The sequence below is a fragment of the Orycteropus afer genome, unplaced genomic scaffold (assembly GCF_000298275.1).
Source record: "Orycteropus afer afer isolate SDZICR_OR568_19922 unplaced genomic scaffold, OryAfe1.0 scaffold00330, whole genome shotgun sequence".
NCBI lineage: Eukaryota > Metazoa > Chordata > Mammalia > Tubulidentata > Orycteropodidae > Orycteropus > Orycteropus afer.
Window position 1 is genome coordinate 3,487,967 of NW_006921917.1, and position 22,262 is coordinate 3,510,228.

The 22,262-nt window shown below is 47.3% G+C and overlaps 1 protein-coding gene across 1 annotated transcript; it reads right to left on the minus strand.

Annotated features, from left to right (window-relative positions):
* Positions 1-872: 872 nt before the first annotated feature.
* Positions 873-16,390, minus strand: LOC103206802 (polyunsaturated fatty acid lipoxygenase ALOX12). The gene is made up of 14 exons (XM_007952317.2): positions 16,256-16,390; positions 15,512-15,713; positions 13,863-13,944; positions 13,641-13,763; positions 13,421-13,524; positions 12,795-12,955; positions 11,403-11,546; positions 10,189-10,398; positions 6,279-6,365; positions 5,902-6,071; positions 5,268-5,389; positions 1,451-1,551; positions 1,155-1,325; positions 873-1,052 (listed from the first exon to the last, which is right to left on the minus strand). Exons 1-14 carry the CDS (start codon positions 16,388-16,390, stop codon positions 873-875), a joined length of 1,992 nt encoding a protein of 663 aa, XP_007950508.1.
* Positions 16,391-22,262: the final 5,872 nt, after the last annotated feature.

Genomic DNA, 22,262 nt, shown 5'->3' on the forward strand with positions numbered 1-22,262 from the left:
CAAGGAGATGGATTGACACAGTGGCTGGAATGATGGGCAAGGATTGTGAGGCTGGCACAGGACTGGACAGTGTTTCGTTCTGTTGTACATAGAGTCTCTGTGGGTCGGATCCAACTCGACAGCACCTAACAACAATAACAACAAACATCTTTCTGGTATTCTTTGTTTCAGCCGTATCCATCTGACATCAGCAATGATATCCCTCGTTCTACATCCTCTTTGGAATCCGGCTTGAATTTCTGGCAGTTCCCTGTCGATGTCCTGCTGCAATCACTTCTGAATTATCTTCAGCAAGATTTTACTTGTGTGTGATAGTCACGATGCTGTTCGTAAGGTGGCTACCAGGCATGAAGTCTGGTTCCTGGGAATGGAGAATTCATTAGGTAATTTCTTCAAGAAATCTCCCACATGATCTCAGGTGATTTGGAAGTAGGGTCATTACTCTAGGCTAGTGCAGGGTACAGTTATGAGGGCCAAATCCAGCCTGTGCAAGCCTCTTGAGCTAAGTATGGCTTTTGCATTTTGAAATGGTCTTACAAAAAGGAATAATGTTTTCTGACAATGAAGCTCAAATTTCGGTGTCTGTAAATAAACTTTTATTGGAATGCTGTCACACTCATTCCTTTATGTTTTGCCTGTGGCTGTTTTCTTGCTACAGTGGCAGAGTTGAGTAGTTGTGACAGAGACTGTGTGGTCCCAGTGCCTCAAATATTTATTGTTTGGCCCTTTACAGGAAAAGTTTGCTGCCCCTGCAGCTAGGGGGATAGTCATGTAGGTGGCTCAATTGGGCAAGGAGATAGAGTGTTAGCAGTAGAAATTTAGGGAAGCATATACTCCAGATGCAAATGCCAGTTCTTGGGGCAATTCAGGGCTCAGATAGTGATGCTGTTCTCTATGCGGCTGGGCTTCAGGTATTCGTAGGGCAGTTCAAGTTGCTCATTCCGGGCTGTAATCTCCTTTTCCAGGTTTTCTAAATCTTTCTGGAATTGCTTTAGCACAGCCTTGGCTTTGGGGCTTGAGAAGTATTTTTCTTTGTGATGCCCCAGAGGCACCTGAGACAGAACAAAGGAACAGTCAGCTCCCAGTCCCAAGACAGGTGTGCTTAGGTCCTAGCCCCTTTCCATCATTTCCCTTTACCCAGAGTCCACTCTCACCATATCTGGCTGCCGCCGACCCAGATGCCGTGTGATATTCATTTGAAGACAGGCCTGCTGGACATCAGGTAGTGACCCCATCACTGTGGCCATTGTTATATCTTCCTTGGTGGTGGGTGGGGGCATCCGCATTGTGCATGGGCCATTGGGGACCCAGCCATACCAGTCCATCTAGGGGAAGAAATTGTAACTCGGGGAACCCTGGTACTTAGGGTCCTAGCCCTCACCCCTCTCCCTTGGGCATCCCAAAGTCCAGACACATGCCCTCAAGGACTTGGGTTTTTGGCTGTCCATACCTGGCCCTGGTTGACGGCTGCATGCTGGGCACTGCATGTGAACACACACATGGTAAGGAAATGGCAGAGTTGAGCTCGGGACTGGAAGGAAACAGGGAAACCTGGGCAGGAAAGGAACAGGATTTAGAGTCTCCAGCATGAAAGGAAAGAAGTAAAAGCTGTTATCTTTGGATGTCCATATTTTAGAATTGATGAGTGTTTATTCATTTGTGTATTTTTTCAAATATGTTTGTATCAGACATGGATTTCAGTCCTTGCTCAAGCATTCATAGCTTGGATTAAAAACAGTGCCACCAGGTTGATTCCAACTCAGGGCAGCCCCATGCGCTTCAGACTAGAACTTCATTCCATAAGGTTTTCAGCGGCTGTAATCTTAGGGAAGTAGAACGCCATGCCTGGGAACGGCATCCCCAGGCTCTCCGAGATCAGCCGATTCGTGGTGACCCCAAGTCTCTGAGAGTAGGACTGCACTCTGCAGGGTCTTCAGCGGCTGTAATCTTAGGGAAGTAGATTGATAGGCTTTTCTTTCGTGATGCCACTGGGTGGATTTGAACCACCAACGTTTTGGTTGGTACCCAAGTGCAAACTATTTGTGCCATTCAGGGACTTCGGCTTGGATTATTTAATCTCTCTGAATCTCGATTTCTTCACCTGTGAAATTTGGTCAGTTCTACCTCATGCAAAAGCCCTGGTGGTGCAGATGGTTAAATGTTTGGCCTGTCACCGAAAGATTGGCCGTTCAAACCCACCCAGCGGCTTCAGGAGAGAAAGACTTGGTATTCTACTTTCATAAAGATTACCTCCAAGAAAACCCTATGGAGCAGTTCTGTGGGGTTGCTGTGAATCAAAATTAACTCAATGGTACCCAACAACATTATAAACTGGATAATGTATTGATTACCTGGAATGGAATGGAATGGGTGCTCAGTAAATAAGAATTATTGTTACTATGGGAGGATTTGAGTGATCAAATATCCTGTGCCTCAAAAAGTTAAAATTAAGAATTTAGGGATGCTTCCTTCTGTTTCCAGAGAGGGCATTACTGGTGGCTGAGTTACAAGGCTGGGAATAAGAGAAGTCATGGGTTTCTAGATTCATAGCTAGAAGGGGCTTCCTAGAGAGTTATCCCAGGCCACTCAGTTTACAGTGAAGGTTGAAGATGGGGCTGAGATGCTCAATAATCCTGTCACTCAAGTGGAACAAATATAATTATGCTCATTTTCTTGATAAGAAAACTAAAGGCCAGAGAGAGTAAACTGGTTGTCAGGATTACATAATTGGGAAAAGTCAGAGACTGATCTTGAACTCGGGTACCTGACTGCAAATCCCATGCTTTTTATTTTTTAAAATTATTTTATGCTCAACTTAAATCCCATGCTTTTTAATTTTAGCACACTTCCTCTAAAAGGTGTTGGGAAAATTAGGCAAAAGTGAGCTATGAGAACTGAGGGAGAGTAAGGAGGAGAGGGTAGTGAGAGATGTTAATGGAGGTTAAAGTAAATTTTAAATTTCCAAATGTAGATAAAGTTTGGGGAGAAGATGAGCAAAGGGAGAAAATAGGATTTTTTGGGGGGGCTGTCATGCCTGAGGGACAGTACTGAAAACTGCTAGAGGAAGTTTGTTCCTGGAATGCTGGGGGTCATACAGTCCCAGATCCCCCAGGGCAGGGATGTTGGTTTATTGATCCTGTATCCCCAAGACCTGGCCATAATAGCTGCCCTGTAAATGCTTATCATCTCTCAGAAGCAGAGGATGGAATTCAAGGAGTTGGTCAGAAGTATGAAGGGGCAGGGGCTGAAGGATGATCTGAAGCAATTCAGGCTAGCTCATGTGTGCTGGAGAGGAGTGTGAACTTGGAATGAGCTCAAAGAGGTGATTTCGAGAAGGACAAATATTGTATTACTCCGTTATTGTAAAAAGTCAAGGAAAGGTTTATATATGGAAGGAAATTTTCTTTGTTGGTTACCAGGGGTGGGAGGGGAGTGGAGGGAACACTGCTAGATAGGTAGAGACAAGTATTGATTTAGATGAAGAGAAGGGCAATGCACCAAATGTGAGTAATCAACACAGTGGCCTTGAGGAAGAGGAAGACATAGAGAGGTACATGGGAGGTACAGACAACAAAGATGAACCCTTTTGCACATAGAGTACTGTGTTGTCAGTGAAGGCAAACATTGATCTACAGGTAGATAGATGGGTGGACAGGCTAAACTATTAGGTATGTCTATGCAGAGGGGAGTGTATCCAAGACCATGTATAGGCTTGGCAGACAGTGTTTTTACAAGTATATTGGTATGTTTTGTAAGAATTCCCAGGTATATAGTAGAGCTGACAAGGGCCAAGGTTGAAGTCACTTCTTGGACACAGCCAGCTACCCAGAGGGAGCAAGTAGTTGGACCTGTGGGCTCGGGGCCATGGTTGCAGGAGACATCTAGCTCAATTGGCATAACACACTACACAAAAACATTGTTCCACATCCTACTTTGGTGAGTAGTGACTGGGATCTTAAAAGCTTGCAAGCAGTCATCTAGATGCAACAATGGGTCTCTCCTCATCCAGAGCAAAGAAGAATGAAGAAAACCAAAGATGCATGGAAACAATTAGTCCAAGTGACTGGTATACCATGTGATCCTCAGCCTATACCACTATGAGACCAGAAGAACTAGATGGTGCCCGGCTACCACTGTCAGCCACTCAGAGGGGGATCTATGTAGGAGATCCTGGATAGAGTGGGAGAACAATGTGGGACAAAACGCAAAATCATTGCATAAAAAGGGGGGTGGGGACCAGGTTTGTTGGTCTGATAGAGCCTGATGGAACCACTGAGACTGTGGCCCCCAGCTGCCTTTCAGGTCTGGAATTAAATCCACTCCTGTGGCTTCCAGCCAAACAAAAGTCAGGCATAGGAGCTAAACATTTACCTGAGGTAGATACACTCCTTGGAGAGAACAATCATGGGAGAATAGAAGGGCTGTGTGTGTGCAGGGAGACAGCTCGGGGGCAGGAGTGCATGGGAGGGAAGGATGCTGGAAGAGGTAACTATGGGGAGGAAGTGGCAGGGGAGCTGTTGGATTGTGGGAAATTGCAGTCAATGTTATGAGACAAAGTATATGTGAGGTGCTGTATGGAAAGTGAATTTGCTCTATAAACTTTCACCCAAATCACAATTAAAAAAAAAGAGAGAGAGAGAGAGAGGTGATTTCTTCCTCTCAGATTAAAATGGAGCAGGGAATAAAGATAGTGACTGGATTATAGTGAGGAGGTGGATTGACCAAAGAAATGTGAGCCCTGGGATCCAGGCACTGAGTTCAGGTTTCAGCCAAAGCTTATACAGTATTGCATTTGTATCTAGAAATGACCTTGCGCTGTGGTAAGTGGGAGCCACCTGTGGGTGCTAGGCAGTAGCAAGCAGGAAGGGAGGGAAAACCAGATTAGGGTATCATGGACTTCAGAAGGAACATCTGCCCCGTTTATATGCTCAGGTAGGGAGATAGGGAACCATGAAAAGATTAGCAGAGGCTGGACAGAAACCTTTCACTGGCTGTGCATCTGCCCTGGTTGGGCCCTACTCTATGGTGAGTTAGGGGCCTGTGTGACTGCAACTGGGGGATGGGAGTAGGGGTTGATGGCTGGGGTGTCTGAGACGATAATCCTTGGGTATCTAGAATTGTCCTTAGCTGGGACAGTCTGTTTTCTTGGGTGTGAATGGGATTCAGAAGCTTTGGTGTGTGGAGGCAGGGGTGTGATGAGGGTTTGGGGTCTTGTCCCCAGAAGAGCAGGACTGAGAGGAGTTCCCTTTTCTGGGGAGGGATCGTACCTCGGTCCTGGGCCTGGCACAGCCCCACCTCAGTGATCTCCCGACACCAGGCCTGCAGCTCAGAGTCCCCTCTCACCACATCATCCCTTTCGTAGAAGAGGTGGACAGTTCCCTCCACATACCTGCCAAGGGGGGAGGGAGGTGAGCTCTTTGAGGGGAGGAAGCGCTGACTTTACTCCCCTTTTCTGTGGCCTCTGCCCACTTCTGCTCACTGTCGCTCAGTGCATCTCAGGACAGATCCTCCCAGACTTACCTTTGGGGACATTCTCCAGCTCTTTCTACTCAGTAGTGTAGAGAGAACAGGGAAGGGGGTCATTAGCTCCTGGAATTCCCTATACAGGTACAGTACCTGGTCTTCCTAACAAAAACCTTGATCCCTCTAGGTCCCGTAATCTCCCCACACAGCTTTCACTACTGGGCTCTCTACCCTATGACTCTTCCTTTTCAGACCCTTCCCACCATCTCCTCACTCTTCTTCATCTCTCCCTAGGCTTTGTCTTTCTGCCACATCTGGTTAGACCTTCTTCTTTTTCTTGTTTCTTTTCATTTTTCTTTTGCCTCATGTATACCTCAAGCCACAGCCTCTCCTCCTTCCCCCCTCCCCCTCCATTACTCAGCTGCCACTCTCACCTACCGGCCAATGATTGCCCAGAGCTGTAAAGCATCCTGGGCATAGAGCGCACTTGGGAGTCCCAGCAGGCCCCGGTCAGCCAGGTCATTGGGTGCACAGAGGGAGCGGTAGGTCAGCTGTGCCCCTGCCCGACGGAGCAAGGCCACGTGGCCCCCTCCTCCTGTGCTCACAGCCTGGGACAAGAGAGTTGAGAGGGATTGAGGGACAAGGTCTCGGAATCATGGAATGATATATAAGGGGTTCAACTACTGGGTTTTCAGATTTAGAGTCATGGGTATAAAGAGGCAGGGCATTCACACATCATTAGTCTGAGACCCTGAAGGTGGTAGGAGGCCATAGAGAGATGGATGATCGGGTGGCCCCGTCCCTTCTTTACCTACCTTATCAAATATGCCTCCTTCTGATACGAGTTGAGTCCGGGCCCGGGTGTTAATTTCCATGGTATAGCGGATATGGGGGATCAGGAGCTGGGGTGGAGGGGAGTGGAGGGGGTGATTAGTGGAGGCCACATTGAGCCCTTCCTTCTAGGGAGTGAGGTCCAGGTGCCCAGGTGCCTTTTCTTTTCTAGGTGCCTTCCTAGGTGGCTGCCTGGACAGGCTGGTTTCCTTCTCTGATTACTCACTCTCATGTCTTTGACTCTGCTGGGAGCTGGGCTCTGGAGCCAGACTGACTGGGGTTTGAGTCTGTGGTTCACCACTCTTTGGAAGTTGGCCAAGGTAATAAATCCTCAGAGGGGAATAATAGGGTCTCCTACTTCAGGGGGCTGTGGTGATGCTTAAGTGAGTGATTATGAAGAGTGCTTAGCAAGGTGCCTGGCACACAGTCCTCAAATAGTAGCTGTTATCATTACCATTATCATTTCCACCTTGAGTGGAGGTGTCCTTTAAGAATCAGCCCTTTAACTTTTGACATTCTTTTATACTTCTTTTACCAATCATATCCTCACAGCTTAACCTAGCCTTGCTGCTCATTTTCAAAGCTCATCGCTGGTCATTTTACTCCTTTTTTTTTTCCACTTTTTTTGGGGGGGATGGATAGGGTGTCTTCAGCCAGAATTAAAGGAGCCATATAGAGCTACCTGCGTGTGCGGCAGAGCGCATCTCCAGTCAACCACAGCTCCAGTTAGGGACTTTTAGGCCAGTGTTTTCCCTTAGCTAGTGAAAAAGGCTGCCTGATCCTCACGTGCCTCTCCTTTACTTAGACTATTTTGTCTTCATAGTCTTACAATTGATATACAGGATTCATGCAAATTAGGTATTTATCTGACTTCTTCACTCTGTATGCTGAGCAGATGATTTGAAAAGCTGAACTGTATACAGAATGCGGCATCAGGATTGCAGGATGATTGATTAGCAACCTGCAATACTCAGATGACACCACCTTGCTTGCTGAAAGTGAAGAAGCCTTGAAGCACTTACCGATGATGATCAAAGACTACAGCCCTCAGTACGGATTACATCTCAACATAAAACAAAAATCCTCACAACTGGACCAATAAACAACATCATGATTAAAGAGAAAACATTGACGCTGTCAAGGGTTTCATTTTACTTCGATCATCAATCAAAGCCCATGGAAGCAGCAGTCAAGAAATCAGACAACACACTGCATCGGACAAAAGACCTCTTTAAAGCATTAAAAAGTGGAATGTCACTTTGATGACCAAGGTATGCCTGACTCAAGCAGTGGTATCTTCACTTGCTTCGCATGCAACAGCTGGACAAAGGAAGACCAAAGAAGAATTTATGCATATGGATTATGGTGTTAGTGAAGAATATTGACTATGCCATGGACTGCCAGAAGAAAAAACAAATCTTTCTTGGAAGAAGTACAGCCGGAAGTCTTCTTAGAAGCAAGGATAGCCAGATTTGGTCTTACTTACTTTGGACCTGCTATTAGGAGAGATCCATCCCTGGAGAAGGATATGATGCTTGGTAAAGTAGAAGATGAATGAAAAAGAGGAAGACCCTCAACAAGATGGATTGACACAGTGGCTGCAACAATGGGCTCAACTATACTTACTATTTTAAGGATAATATATGACCAGGCAACATTTTGTTCTGGTATACATGGGATTAAGGAACTTGGTGGCATAGTACCTAAGGCATTTGACTGCAAACCAGAAGGTTGATGGTTCAAACCCACCAGCCACTCTGCAGAAGGAAGACTGTGCAATCTACTTCCGTAAAGATTTACTGCCTTGGAAACCCAAAGGGGGTCACCATGGGTAGGAATTGACTTGATGGCAGTGAGTTTGGTTTGATTTTTTGGTATTTATGGGATTATTATGAGTCAAAACCAGCTCAGTGGCACCTACTAACAACAGCAACATTTGACTTGTTCATCCTGGACACAGGAAAGGACCGACTGCTGCTGAGATCAAAGCAGCTCAGCTTGGTCTGACACTTTCCAGAAAGTTCATGGAAAGATACCGTGAGTTTCTTAGAAAGCCCAGAGTCCACAAGAGGAGAGAAGATAACTGATGAGAAACAGCTCCTCCTCCTCTTTTTTTGTAGCATTTAGTCTGCATCATATCATTTGGTTATGTCATTTAATGCTTTCACAACCCATGATAGACACCCTGTTATCCCCATTTAGAGTGAAGACACTGTAGCATACATTTGGTAACTACCGATCCAGGATTCAGTCCTCGACAATCAGAATCCATAGCCTGTACAGGTAACTATGATGACATGCAGCCCCTCCTGTGTATCCTGATAACAACTCAGGTGTTTGTTGTGGGACAGATGGGGAGTGGCTGAACTAGTAAGGGAAGTTTTAGGTGTGAAGAGTAGCTTTACCTGTCAGGGCAGAAGGTAGTAAGAGATCATGAGATTGATCATGAGATGAGTAAATCCAAGACTATTCATCAGACTGCCTGTGTTTTCATAGAACCCAAAGAAGCCACATCTGCTTTTGGCCAGGTTTGGGGGTAGGGGTGGAAGCCCGAGCAGAAACACGTCTAATTGTTATGCCTGCCTAGTACTCATTTGCAATCTTGCCAGCATTTCAGTCTCCATATATCTAAAACCGAGCACCTCATCTTTGTCACAAACTGGCTTCCTCTCCTGACTTTACTGTTTCTGACAATTGCTCTGGTTCAAGAATTTTGAAAACATTCTTTAAACTATCACAAATCTTATTTTGTTGCCTTCTGCTTAAAAATGAATACTGGACTCACTTTTTAAAAAAGTTATAGTAGAAGTTGGTAAAACACACCTACTCTTTGGGCTCCTAGCTGTTGCAAAAACGCTGATCTTTCTTTACTTTGATGCCTAGTCTTGTGGCAGCTACTCTTTCCCCATCACCAAAGTTTTTGATTTTCCCCTTCCATTCCTGTCACCACCATGTTAATGCATGTCTTTATCCATTTCTTTCTTGGGCATGTAGCTTTGCAGGGCTACTCCTTGAATACTTATTCATTCATTCATTCATTCATTCATTCTCTTTCTACTTAGCAGAATCCTTACTTGGGTTGATATTTATATTCTCCTATAGTATTTAAAGGAGCTCTGGTAGCATAGTGGCTAAAGCACTTGACTGCTAACCAGAAGGCTGGCGGTTCAAACCCACCAGCCACTCCTCGGAAGGAAGGTTGGGCAATCTACTTCTGTAGTGATACTGCCTCGGAAACCCAAGGAGCGGTCGCTATGAGTCGGGGCTGACCCGACAGCACATAACAACAACAACAACATAGTATTTAAAATTAATTTTACATTGATTTTAAACTAATTTCCAGATACTGTTTTCTGGTTGGTTCTTATGGATACCACTTGTCTTCCAAGTTAAATAATAAGTCTCCTCAGGCAGGAATAAGGCTTCTGTTTTACCAGCTGTGTTCCAAGCCCATTTCTGGGTTGTTAAGATTTGTGCAAGGAGCCCTGTTAGTGCAGTGGTTAAGCACGTACCTGCTAACTGAAATGTTGGTGATTTGAACCCACCAGCTGCTTTGCAGGAGAAAGATGTGGCAGTCTTCTCCTGCAAAGCCTAGAAAACCCTATAGGGCAATTCTACTCTGTCCTGTAAGGTTGCTGTGAGTTGGAATCGATAGCACACAACAGATTTCTGAGAATTTCAGAGACCTACCTTATAATATGTCCTGAAGAAACATTAATTGACTTGACTTAATAAAAATATAAGGATCAAGATTTTGACACAGTCTTCCTTGTCTTTGCCCCTTCTTCATTCACAAATGGCTATGAAGATTTTTTGTTGTTGCAATATTACTTGGTATTAGAACGTTTCCTTTCTTGAGTCTGAGAGAGAGGACTGGGAAGGTTGAGCCTGTACCTTGAAGAGAGGGTGCATTTCTGGGAGGCACCTCATGGTGGCAACAGCGATGACCTCAGCCAAGAGATGAGTATTCAGCAAATGATACTGGAGTTGGTGCAGTTGGAAGTCTGAATTTCGGACCCAGCACTTTGCCAGGAGCCAAGCAGGTGGCGGATCTGAGGGTAAGAAGAGTGGTGGCGTGGAGGAGCTGGAGTTGGGAGGCTGGAGCTGGGGAAAGAGAAATTAAGCATTTATTGAACTTCCACTAACTATGACACTAGGAGCTCTGGTAGCGTAGTACCTAAGGCACTTGACTGCTAACCAGAAGGCTGGTGGTTCAAACCTACCAGCCACTCCTTGGAAGGAAGGTTGGGCGATCTACTTCCGTAGTGATACCGCCTCGGAAACCCAAGGAGGGGTTGCTATGAGTCGGGGGCTGACTCAATGGCACATAACAACAACAACAATATGACACTATGCTTAGCATTGTAGAGGAAACAGAGATGACTAAGAAAACTGCCTTCCAGGAGGTTGTAATCCAGTGTAAGGAACGAAGACCCTTTCACTCTGCCTCTTACTAGCTGGAGAGCTGTGTAAGTGCCATGTTGGTCAGCTTGGATGAAGGAGAGACTGTAAGCAGGGACCAGTGAGGGGGGCCTGACAGTGGTTTTGGGGAAATGTGATAGGGTCTGCATTCAGATAGTAGAATGGGAAGGAGAAGCTGGATGTGTAGGGAAATTGACAGCATATGTCAGCTGGCTGATTGGCGAGAAAAGATATTCAAAAGAGAATGAGTGCTCAGAGTCAGAGGCCTCTGAAGGACTGTATTTATTCTCAAAGCGTTGTCCCTAAAGAGCTGCATCAGCATCATTTTAGAACTTGTTAGAAATGTAAGTCTGTCTCCATCCCAGACCTGCTGCATCAGAGTCTGGGGTGGGGTCTGGCACCCTGTGTTTTAACAAGCCCTTCAGGTGATTCTGATGCACACTAAGGTTTGCGCACCATTGAGCTGAAGGATAAGAACTCAGAAAAGGTCATTAAGACTCTTGAACAAGTAATTCCAGTTGAGTGAGTCAGGGATGACCTGGCTGCAAGCAAGCACAGTGACATGAGGATGGGTGTTACTGAATGAGGTTGGGGCTTGGGAGCCAAGAGCCGGGAGCCTGGGTCCCTGGAGCAGAGGGTGATGGGAAGAGAGAACAGTGTCGGGAGTGGGATGCCCGGGCACTCACCTGGATGACCATGGGTAGCAGCTTCCCATTAGGTTCCATTTTCATCATGACGAGAGGTGCAGCCAGGTACTGCTTCTCTCCTCGAATTACGTTAGCTGGAATCCCATCCAGCAGGATGAAGTCAGCCTCAAATAAGGAACCATTCTGGAGAAAAGAGGACAAATACATGATTAGAGTTCAAAGTCTACCCCCCAGAGAACAGGACAAAAGGCAAGACGTTTAAAGGTATGGGGTCCAGCTTCTTGCTATCATCCTACATGCATATCTTGTTTTATTGGGTTTTGCAGATACTGCATCTTTTACGAATTGAAGGTTTTTGGCAACCCTGCACCGAGCAAGTCTTTTGGCACCATTTTTCTTATTAGAAAAATTAGAAAATAGCATGTGCTCATTTTATGTTCCTGTGCCACGTTTTGATAATTCTCAAAATATTTCAAGCTTTTTTATAATGCTATTGGACACTTAATAGACTACTGTATAGTATAAACATAACTTTTATACGCACTGGGAAACCAGACCATTCATGTAACTTGCTTTATTGATTGTGATATTCACTTTATTGTGGTGGTCTGGAACCAAACCTGCAGTATGTGTGAGGTATGCCTGTATATCACTACCAGCATCTTAACGGTTGAATCAGATCATTAGGTCCAATTCTTTCATTTTAAAGTAAAGAAACAAGCCTAGTGAGGAGAGATGTTTTCGTCCAGGGATGTGTGATGGTTGACCTAAATTCAGAACCATGGAAGATGTTTGCTAAGCTCCCCCCCTTGTCAAGATGGCCAGACCCATTCCCCAATCATCTCCCCACCCCTTACTACCTGCCTCTGTGTTTGGTCCCACTGGCCCAGCGAACCACCCTTTACTCCTTGCCCTTACCTCCTCCCATCTGCAAGGAATCCAGAGAGGTTCCTCTAGCTACTACTGCTATTAAACTGAGCGTGCACACACACACACACACTCACCCACCCCTGCCTAGGCTTATCGTTGTCCTCATATCCAGTTCATCTCTTCCAAACCCAGCTCTTTTCCAGGAAAGCTCCTGATTCTTCTAAACTGACAGCTTACCCACCTTCTTCCTGCCCATGGACACTGGTGTCCAAGCACTGATATCTAGCCAGGAATGTCATCCCCACTAGTAAATATCTGTGGCCCCATTCTTGCCCTGGGGATCCATCCTGTGTCGACTTTCATTCTGGGAGCTCCTCATTATTTTTTTTTTCTGTACATAATTTATCATCTCTAGGTTTTTCTAGAGGTGTAAGACTCTACATCAAGGGCAGTGGGTTCCTGTAGCCTCCCTTCCTTTGCACTCATCTTTGGTTTCTCCCCTTCACCGATTCTCCTTGCCACATTGCTGAGAAGAGAAGAATGGAGGGTGGGAGGAGCTACCTGGAGTTCTTTCTCCAACTGGGCCCGAAGTTCCTCTGTCCCTGAAGGCAGCACTAGCCGGGAGGGCAGAGATGTGGAGCGTCTCAGCAGCATGGGGTTAGCACCATTGAGGAACTGATAGCCAAAAAGCTCATCATCCTGCCAGCACTGGTGAACCTTTTCTGGGGGGGTGGGGAGAAGGGTATTGACCACAGCCTGGGTCCCTCTCCTCCAGACCCTGTACCTCAGGGATCCAGGCATATAACCATGGAATTCAGCCCTATTTTTTACACTTTTGAGGCTTCTGTCAGATGACCTCTGGTCATCTATGGAGCTCTGATGGCACAGTGACTAAGGCATTTGACTGCTAACCAGAATGTTGGCAGTTCAAACCCACCAGCTATTCCATGGGAGGAAGATGGGACAATTACTTCCATAAGGATTTACCGCCTCAGAAACCCATTGGGGGTTGCTTTGAGTTGGAATCAACTCAATAGCGGTGAGTTTGGTTTTGAGTTTTTTGGAGTGAGATGACCAGCCATGATAAGTTCTCATTTGACAAGGAGTTGGGGGCTGGGGTATACTATGGAATGCGATGGATAGGTCAAAGGAGTCAGAGGGTTATGGAGACCTGGGGGATCACTGACCAGCTAGCACACTCTTCTGGCCCCAATAGATCTGATCGAAATCCTCCAGGTGGTTCCAGGAGCTCAGGAGCGTATAAACACGCTTGAGGGCGATCTCTAGAGCCCTAGGACAGGTAGCCAGGCATGAACCCATCATCTGATCCCTCAGCCCCTCACCGCTTGCCACCGCTTACCATTCTGGGATTGCCTAGCCCTCACTCCACCCGGACTTTTTCCTTACCCTGCCTTCAGTGTCAGTTCAAAGTCCAGCCTCTTCTCCTCGTGAAACCTCACATCTGGAGGTAGATCATCCTTACTGTTTGCAGCTATTGTCAGGGGTAATCCTTGCTTCCAGGAGGCCCAGCTAGGAGTTAGGCATAAGGGTTCAGGGAACAGGAAGGGTCAGTGATGGGGGGGTCAGGGAGGAAGTAGGCAGTTGGGAGGCCTGTGGATGGTTGGTTACCAGTAGATTTGCTGTCTTTCTTCCAGTTCTTTCTCTCGGTGCTTCTGGAACACATCCAAAGGATTGTCTACTGCCAGGCGGGCTGGGGAGGCATTAAGAGGCTTCACCAGACTGCTTGGTCTGGTCCTATGCTAACCGCTGCTGCCCATTGCCCCTTAGTAATCATCTCCCATATTTGTAGTCATGCTCTATTGCTTTTATCTCTGCCTTTGCTTCACTTAAGGCGCTCTGGTGGTGTAGTGGTTAAGGCATTTTGCTGTTAACCACCAGCTGCTCTGTGGAAAAAAGATGAGGCATTCTGCTTCCATAAAGACTTAATCAAAGCCAAACCAAACTCATTGCCATCGAATCGGATCCAACTCATAGCAACCCCTCCTTGGATTTCTGAGGTGCTATCTCCGTGGAAGTAGATTGTCCCATCTTCCTTCCAGGGAGCGGAAGGATTTGAACCGCCAGCCTCCTGGTTAGCAGTCATATGCCTTAGGCACTGTGCCACCAGTGCTCCCCGTAAAGATTTATGGCCTTGGAAACCCAGTGGGGGTCACTGTGAGTGAGAATCCACTTCATGGCCATGAGGGTTTTTTCTTTTTTTTGCTTCACTTGCTTGATCCCCTGACGCAGTAATCCCGTCCTTGTCAGCCTTGTCCTCGTCTCCTGCCTTGAGATAAAACTCCATGCTTGACACCCTTTCTTATCCTTTAACTCATTTTCCCCTAACCAACCAACCAACCAACCAACCAACTCTGCCATTGTGTTGATTTCAACATCTTCCCTTACCTGACCCTGTTTCATCAATATCTGTCACTGGATAAATCACCTTAATTAAGGTGATAAAATCTTAGCTGCTCACATACCCACACCTATTTTTGATTACATATTGCTTTGTTTCATTTCATTTGTCCTGGCTTTACCTGTCTACACCTTCACCATCCTTTAAAACGGTCCATGTTTGTGTTCTTCACTTGGTTTCGCCTTTTCTGGATTTACCATGATTGTCTATATTTAGTGACCTGCTCCTGCTGTCATCTGTATGTTGCTCACTTGTCCCTCAAAGACACAAACTTGATGTTCCCATCCTTACCCATCTTTGTCCTCCATTCTCTGTATTCGTTTGACTCCCTTGTTTGCCCCAGTAACAAATTCCAGTTTCTATCCTCACTCATCCCCAGCCCCGCTGCCGTGTTCTCCTGTCCTTTACGTTGTCTTCCATGGGTTTCCAACCTTACCAGCTCTCCAGAGCCTTAGTGTTTGTCACCCTCAGCTGTCTCAGCTGTCTCCTGCTTACCCATGACCTGCCACCTCCTGTTGCATGTGTTACCCTTACCTGTCGCCGCCCTAACTTGTTCTGAGTCACAGGGATCACCTTTATGCTTTTACTTTGACTCTTTATTTCTCATCATTGCTGCAACTCCAATTCCCTGACCTCAACCTGCTTCAAGACTGACTCTCCAGATCCCTTATTTCCTGGCCCCAGCCTCCTCTTGTAAACATTCAAGACTTTATTTTCCGGCTTCTAGCATCCTGAGTTCCTCATTCTCAATCTGCCCCTGCGCACCCCTTCTCTCAACCCCTCCGACCTTCCTCAGCCCTGCCCTGCCCCCTCTAGCAGTTTTTGAGGCCTGCAGCCCTTCCTCCACTCTGCCCCTCACCGGTGCCCTCGGGCAGACTCATGACGTCTTGGCCCTGCACCCAGCGGTAACACGGGAAGGCCGCCACCGTGCTGGCCCCGGGGCACTGCACCGTGATGCGGTCGCAGAACCACGCGTCTTCCACCAGGGAGTGGTGTTTGCGCAGCTTCACGAACTGCAGTGGACCCAAGTCCTCGGGGATGTCGTGTTCAAACTCCTCCACCTGCAGGGCCAGAACGGGCGAGACTTTGTAGTAGGCACCGCGGAGAGGCCTTTTGCTGGTGGAGCAGCTCCTTCGTGGAGCCTCACAGTTAAGCAAGGCCTGCAAAAACATCATCACCCCATTCTCTGCTCAGGACAAGCAGCACCGTGGACCTTAGACCCCCATTTCACCAGGAAGACGGGTGCGGCAGTGCGTGGCCCGCAGTTAGTGTTTCAAACCGAACACCCCATCAGGACCATTACCGAGCTCCTCTGATGTCAGGAGGAGCTGCACATCTGCCCACTGATGGCACATTTGCACTGGCTCAGGGTTCACTTGGGGAGGGAGTTGGATTCGGGGGTAGGGAGAAGGGGCTTGAGCCTCAGGATGGACCCAGGGATCCTGACCCACCGCCCTGCTCCGCTTCCCCGCCAGCGCCAGAGTTTCCTGGAAGGCACAGCGCGGTAGCACCCGTCGCCTCGTCCAGTCCCGATCTCCCGCGTCCGGACTCGCCCTCCGGTTCGAGCCCATCCGGGCCGGCCCTGCCCCTCCCCGCTGCTGACCTCGCCTCGCGCGGGTCGGTGCTGCAGGTCCAGCTCCGCAGCCCCGCGCGCTCCGACCAGCCACAGCTGTATGCGGTTTTGCGAGCCAGAGAAGAGCCAGGCGCCGGTGGCCACACGGATGCGGTAGCGGCCCATGGCGCCTCCGGCAGCGCAGGCGAGCCGAAGCCTGGTCTCGCGCGTCTCTCCGGACCGCCTAACGCCGCCCGCGGTGTCCAGGCGCCTCTAGGCCAGTTCTTAAAGAGATGGGTCTGCGTCCCCGCCCTTCGCAACTGGAAGGCGCTCCCTAGTCCCCGCCCTAGGCGAGCCTGAACCTGCGCTGTGGAGTAGGGATGGGGCTGTGGGAAAGGGCAACGCTTCCCGGTCGAGCGCAGCTGCGGGAAGATAGAGGGGACCTGACCAGGGTGAGGCCAAAGGGTACGTGGGACGGGGCCTGCCTGACCTAGGAGGCTTGGGGCCAGGAGCCTCGGAGCTGGAGGGAGCAAGGTGTAGGAAAACAAAGTCCTTACCCCTGTGGCGAAGAGCCAGTGACCACAACAGGTTGAAGAGAGAAAGCAAAAGGTATTAAGTATCAGTACCCAAGGAGACAAGCGTTTCTGTAAAATGCCTGTCTCCCAGAGCTGGGGGTGGTTAGGGTTTTTAAAGGGATTTGAACTGAGGGGGTGCGGGGATTTGGGGAGTGCTGATAATCTTTTCTTCCTGTTATGGGATGAGTCCTAGTTGTCTTGCGTCCTCTCAGCTCTTCTTCCGGTCAGTGATAAGAAAACATCCTTGATCAGAAGTGTGTTTCAGGTTCCTCACGCCTGCCTAGAGAGGTTAACTCCACGGGGGGGGGGGGGGGGAGGGGGGGAGTGGGCATCCTCAGACCTCTCCCCGCACCAGGCAGATCTCCATTTCTCCTTTATCTTGTCTTCTTTCTCAGGGTCATCTTGCTGTAGGCTGTTTTCAGCTGACACTAGCCAGGAGAGGGGGTTATGGTTCAAAGAATACGTAATTGGGAATAGCAAATCTAAAGAACTCAGTAGAGCTGACAAGGGACAAGGTTGTAGTCACTTCTTGGTCACAGAGGGACTGAGTAGTTGAACCTGTGGGCTCAGGACCATTGTCACAGGGGACATCAAGCTCAATTGGCATAACATACTACACAAAACATTGTTCCATCTCCTACTTTGGCGAGTAGCGACTGGGATCTTAAAAGCTTGCAGGCAGCCATCTAGATGCAAGGATGGGTCTCTCCTTGTCCACAGCAAAGAAGAATGAAGAAAACCAAAGATTCATGGAGACAATTAGTCCTAGCGACTGGGAGCTCTGGTAGCGTAGTGCCTAAGGCACTTGACTGCTAACCAGAAGGCTGGTGGTTCAAACCCACCAGCCACTCCTCAGAAGGAAGATGGGACAATCTACTTCCGTAGTGATACTGCCTCGGAAACCCAAGGAAGGGTTGCTATGAGTCGGGTCCAACTCAATGGCACATAACAACAACAGCGATCGGTATACCATGTGATCCGCAGCCTATATGACTATGAGATCAGAAGTAGATGGTGCCTGGCTACCACCGTCAGTCATTCAGAGGGGGATCTATAGAGGAGATCCTGGATAGAGAGGGAGAACAATGTGGAACAAAACTCAAAATCATTTGGGAAGAAAAAAGGGGGGGGACCAGCTTTGCTGGTCTGATAGAGCCTGGTAGAACCACTAAGACTATGGTCCCTAGTTGCCCTTCAGGTCTGGAATTGAACCCATACCCGTGGCTTCCAGACAAAGAAAAGACAGGCATATGAGTTGAACATGTACCTGAGGTAGATACACTCCTTGGAGAGAACAATCATGGGAGAAAGAGAGGCTGTTTATGCACAGGGAGACAGCTCGGGGCAGGAGTGCATGGAGGGATGGACACAGAGAAGAGGTAACTATGGGGAGGAAGTGGAAGGGGAGCTGTTGCATTGGGGTAAATTGTAGTCAGTGTCATGAGACAACGTGTATGTGAACTGCTCTATGGAAAGTGAATTTGTTCTGTAAACTTTCACCCAAATCACAATAAAAAAAGTGATAATCTAAAAAACTCAGTGTCCATAAAAAGGGTTTGGCTCTTCTATTCACTTCAAAGAAAATGATAAGGGAGGGAAAAGCAGAGAGTTAGTCACTATGGTTAAAATCCACTTTAGTCGAGCCTGCTAGCTTGTCAGAGTTTTCCAGTTTTCTGTGAGGGACTTCTTTAGCCTTCCATTACAGCCTTCTACAAAGGCAGCTCCAGAGGTTTCCAGACCTTTTAAGGAACTAAGAGGAAAAGGCAAGGAGAGTGAGTCTTAGCTTAAAAGGTGAACATCTGAACTTTTCTGGGCTGAGACCTGGGGAGGGCAGTGGGTCCTGAATGTGTTCTGTTGCTAGACTGGGACCCGGTCCTTTGAGCACAGTCCCTCAATAAATGACCAGGCTGCACAAAGAAGCAAACACACTCCCCGCTGCTGTCAGCCCATCCTGACTCAGTGACTCTATAGGACAGGGTAGAGCTGCCCGTAGAGTTTCCAAGGCTGTAATACTTACAGAAGCAGACTGCCACATCTTTCTCCCTAGAAGCTGCTGATGGGTTCCACCTTTGGGTTAGCAGTCCTGCGCCTAACCACCAGGGCTCCTTTTCAGGCTGCCTCACTCATTAACTCACTGTCATGGAGTCGATTCTGACTCATAGCAACCCCCACTGGGTTTCTGAGGTGGTAAATCTTTACAGAAGTAGAAGACATCTTCCTTCCATGGAGTTGGTGGGCTTGAACCGCTAACCTGGTTAGCAGTCAAATGCCTTAGGCCTTATGCTGCCAGAGCTGCTTTCAGGCTGCCTAAAACCTGTTAAAGTAACAGCTCAAAGACTTAACTCCTCTCCCCCACTTCTGACCCTGTTTCAAACATCTGGCGTTAGGACCCCAGGCAGAGTCTCTGGAGAGCACAAATGGTTAAGCAGAAGGTTGATGGTTAGAATCCACCCAGAGGCACCTCAGAAGAAAGCCTTGCTATCTCCTTCCCCAAAATTAGCCATTGCAAACCCTGTGGAGCACAGTTTTACCCTGACACACATGGGGTCATCATGAATCAGAGTTGACTGGACTTGATTGGCAATTGGTTTTCAGGACGCCAGATAGACCAAAACGCCATGGACCAGACATCCTGAGAGGCCTAACTGAGTCAGGCAGTGAAAGCCTAATTTTCTCCAGCCTTCATAGTGAGTGCAGGAAAGGACAGAGACCAGTGCCAGTGTTAGGGTGCTGTATGGTCACTTAGGGACCCAAAATACTGTGACCATGCACTCTGTCATTTCCTGGTGGATGCAGCCATTCAGTGTGTTCCAGGTTTATTTTTATTCTGGCCTCAGCTAGTTAACCCTGGTGTTTTTTCCCTGCCAGAATTTCATTTTCTCCTAAAAACCAAACCAACCAACCAAACAAACAAACCCAAAACTATTGTAAATAGTTTTACTGGGCATGAGGCTCTACTTTTTTCATCTTCCATTATGTCCTTTTCCTACTCTTGCCTCACCCCACTCAAGCTATTTTCTGGTCCCCCATGAATGTCAGGGCAGGAAACCAGGGAGCAGCAGTGGGACAGATGCTGGTTAGGGATGTTATAAAGATTAAACAGTAGATTCAGGGTCAGGCTTTATCCCCCATGCAGGCAGGCATCAGAGGAAGCCTTCTGCACAGTCCCTATCTAGGTCTTCTTGGTCCAAGACACTGTAAGCATTTGGCTCAGAGACAATGTGTCTCGTGGCCTGGGTGAGGCCCCATACCCATTGCCATAGAGTTGATTCTGACTAATAGCGACCCTATACGACAGAGTAGAACTGCCCCATAGGGTATCCAGTGTTGCAGTCCTTACAGAAGCAGACTGCCATGTCTTTCTCCCATGGAACGGCTATAGGATTCAAACTGCCGACCTTTCCGTTAGCAGCTGAGTGCTTCACCACTGTGCCACCAGAGCTTCTTAAAAATCTCAGACCCTCAAAAAGACTTGGGGCACTGGATTGGTCGGGAACATGAGAGGGGTTCGAGGCCTGCCTTCTAGCGTCTAAGCACCACAGAGGTGTCTGACCTTCCTGGGTGCCGTTTCCCTTTTATGTTTAGGTCTCCTCTTGTCTACATTCCCTGTGCTCTGGATTGGGTGTGGCCACTTGCCAGCTCCTACTTTTCTGGGGTCACCTTCTTGGATAATATCCACATAAAATGGCTCAAATTCCCACCCCATGTAGTAGCAGGAAGGAGCCCTGGTGGTGTTGTGGTTCAAGCACTTGGCTGCAAACCAAAAGGTTCGAGCCTACGACCTACTCCTTGGGAGAAAGAGGTAGTAGTCTGTTTCTGCAGAGAATGGAATGGCAACATGTTGGGTTTGTTTGAGTTTATTCAGTTTGTATCTGTTCACAGATAATCTTCCAAATATTTTAATTTCTAAATGGAGAACAACTTTTCTCTAGCTAGTTTGTGTTTGTTTTACAATTAAAAAAAAATCCACACACACACAAAACTAAAACCAATTGCTAAGGAGTTGATTCTGACTCATGGTGTTTCAGAGTAGAACTGTGCTTTACAGAGTTGTCAAAGGCTGTGATCTTTCAGATGTAGACCACCTCTGGGTGGATTGGGATGTTTCCATTAGTAGGTATGCATTTAACCATTTGTGCCCCACAGAGACTCCTTTCTAGTAATATTTATTATCTTTTCATAGTTCTTGGCACCCACAAGTGTCTTGTGGAGAGCCGCACCACGGCATTCTATTCATCTTAACAAGGTCACAATACTTCCCTTCTTTGTTTTGGGCCTGTTGGACATCTTCAGACCTAAGTTTGAGTTTCGAGACCTGTCTTGAGCCTTCATTTCTGTATATAAGTGATTCAGCACTTTTAAACTTACCCGCCTCTTGCCATGTATCTATTTTTTATAGGTTTCCCTATTTTACCGTCAGCAGCAATGTCACATTACCCCATTCCTTGATCTGCCCCTTTCCTTTACCATATATAAGTATTTGTTTGAAATTCAATAAACGAGACTTGATCGGGCTTTCGACTTGTCTTCATTCTTCGCGTCTCTTGTCCCCTCCATTTCCACCCCCTCCTCCAGGTCCTAGGTTGACTGTCCCGCGGGACGGGACAGTGTCTCTGTGAGTAGCAGTGTTAGTTAACCAATACTTTTTGGGGGTATATTTTGGGTACAGTTCCATTCCACAAACCTGCTCTCAGGCATTAACCTGTGAGCAGCTGTGTTCTCCAATTAACATCAAAAAAAGGCATGTAAAGCCAGTGACATCATCATGGTTGCACTGATGTATGTTCCAGAAATGCCACGACGCTGCTCAGGCCACAGTGTCACCAACATTTGAAAATAAAGTCAAGATTTATTCTATAAAATGGTAAGTTTTAAAAAATAAATTTTTAACTTTAGAATAGTTTTAGATTTACAGGAAAATTGTGAAGATAGTACAGAGAGTTTGTTATCAGGATGTTGAAGTTTTCAAACTAGATTGAGGGTTCTCTCTGGGGTCGTTTGGTACTTTTATATGCTGGCCAAGGAGAATATTTCAGACGGTAGCTGGATCTCAGCCTCCCACATAACCTGGGTGGATGGTAGTAAACCCTTATATCTAAGAAGCGTTTTGCCTTCGTGATATCTGTGCAACTGTGCTTGCTTTCTCGTTTCTGGTGGCACATGCTTCTGCAAGTCAGTGAAGTAATTGATCAAGACAAATAGGCTTCTAAGGTTCCAGTTCTCAGGCTTTGAGGATAACATGAGGATATACAGTTAATGTATATTTCTTTGGAAGGTATACACAGACAAAGCACTAGCAAAGTTTTTGTGAATGTGTTAGGAATGTGGTATGTCTTACAGTTGAATTTGACTTTCTCAGGCACATGTTAGGTACTCCGCCAGTGTAGGTTTCCTTGCATGCCATTGCCTCCCATATTCTGGCCATAGGCGGCCATCCCCTTAACTCCCTCCTATGTCTACTCCCAATACAGTCTCTGCTCCAG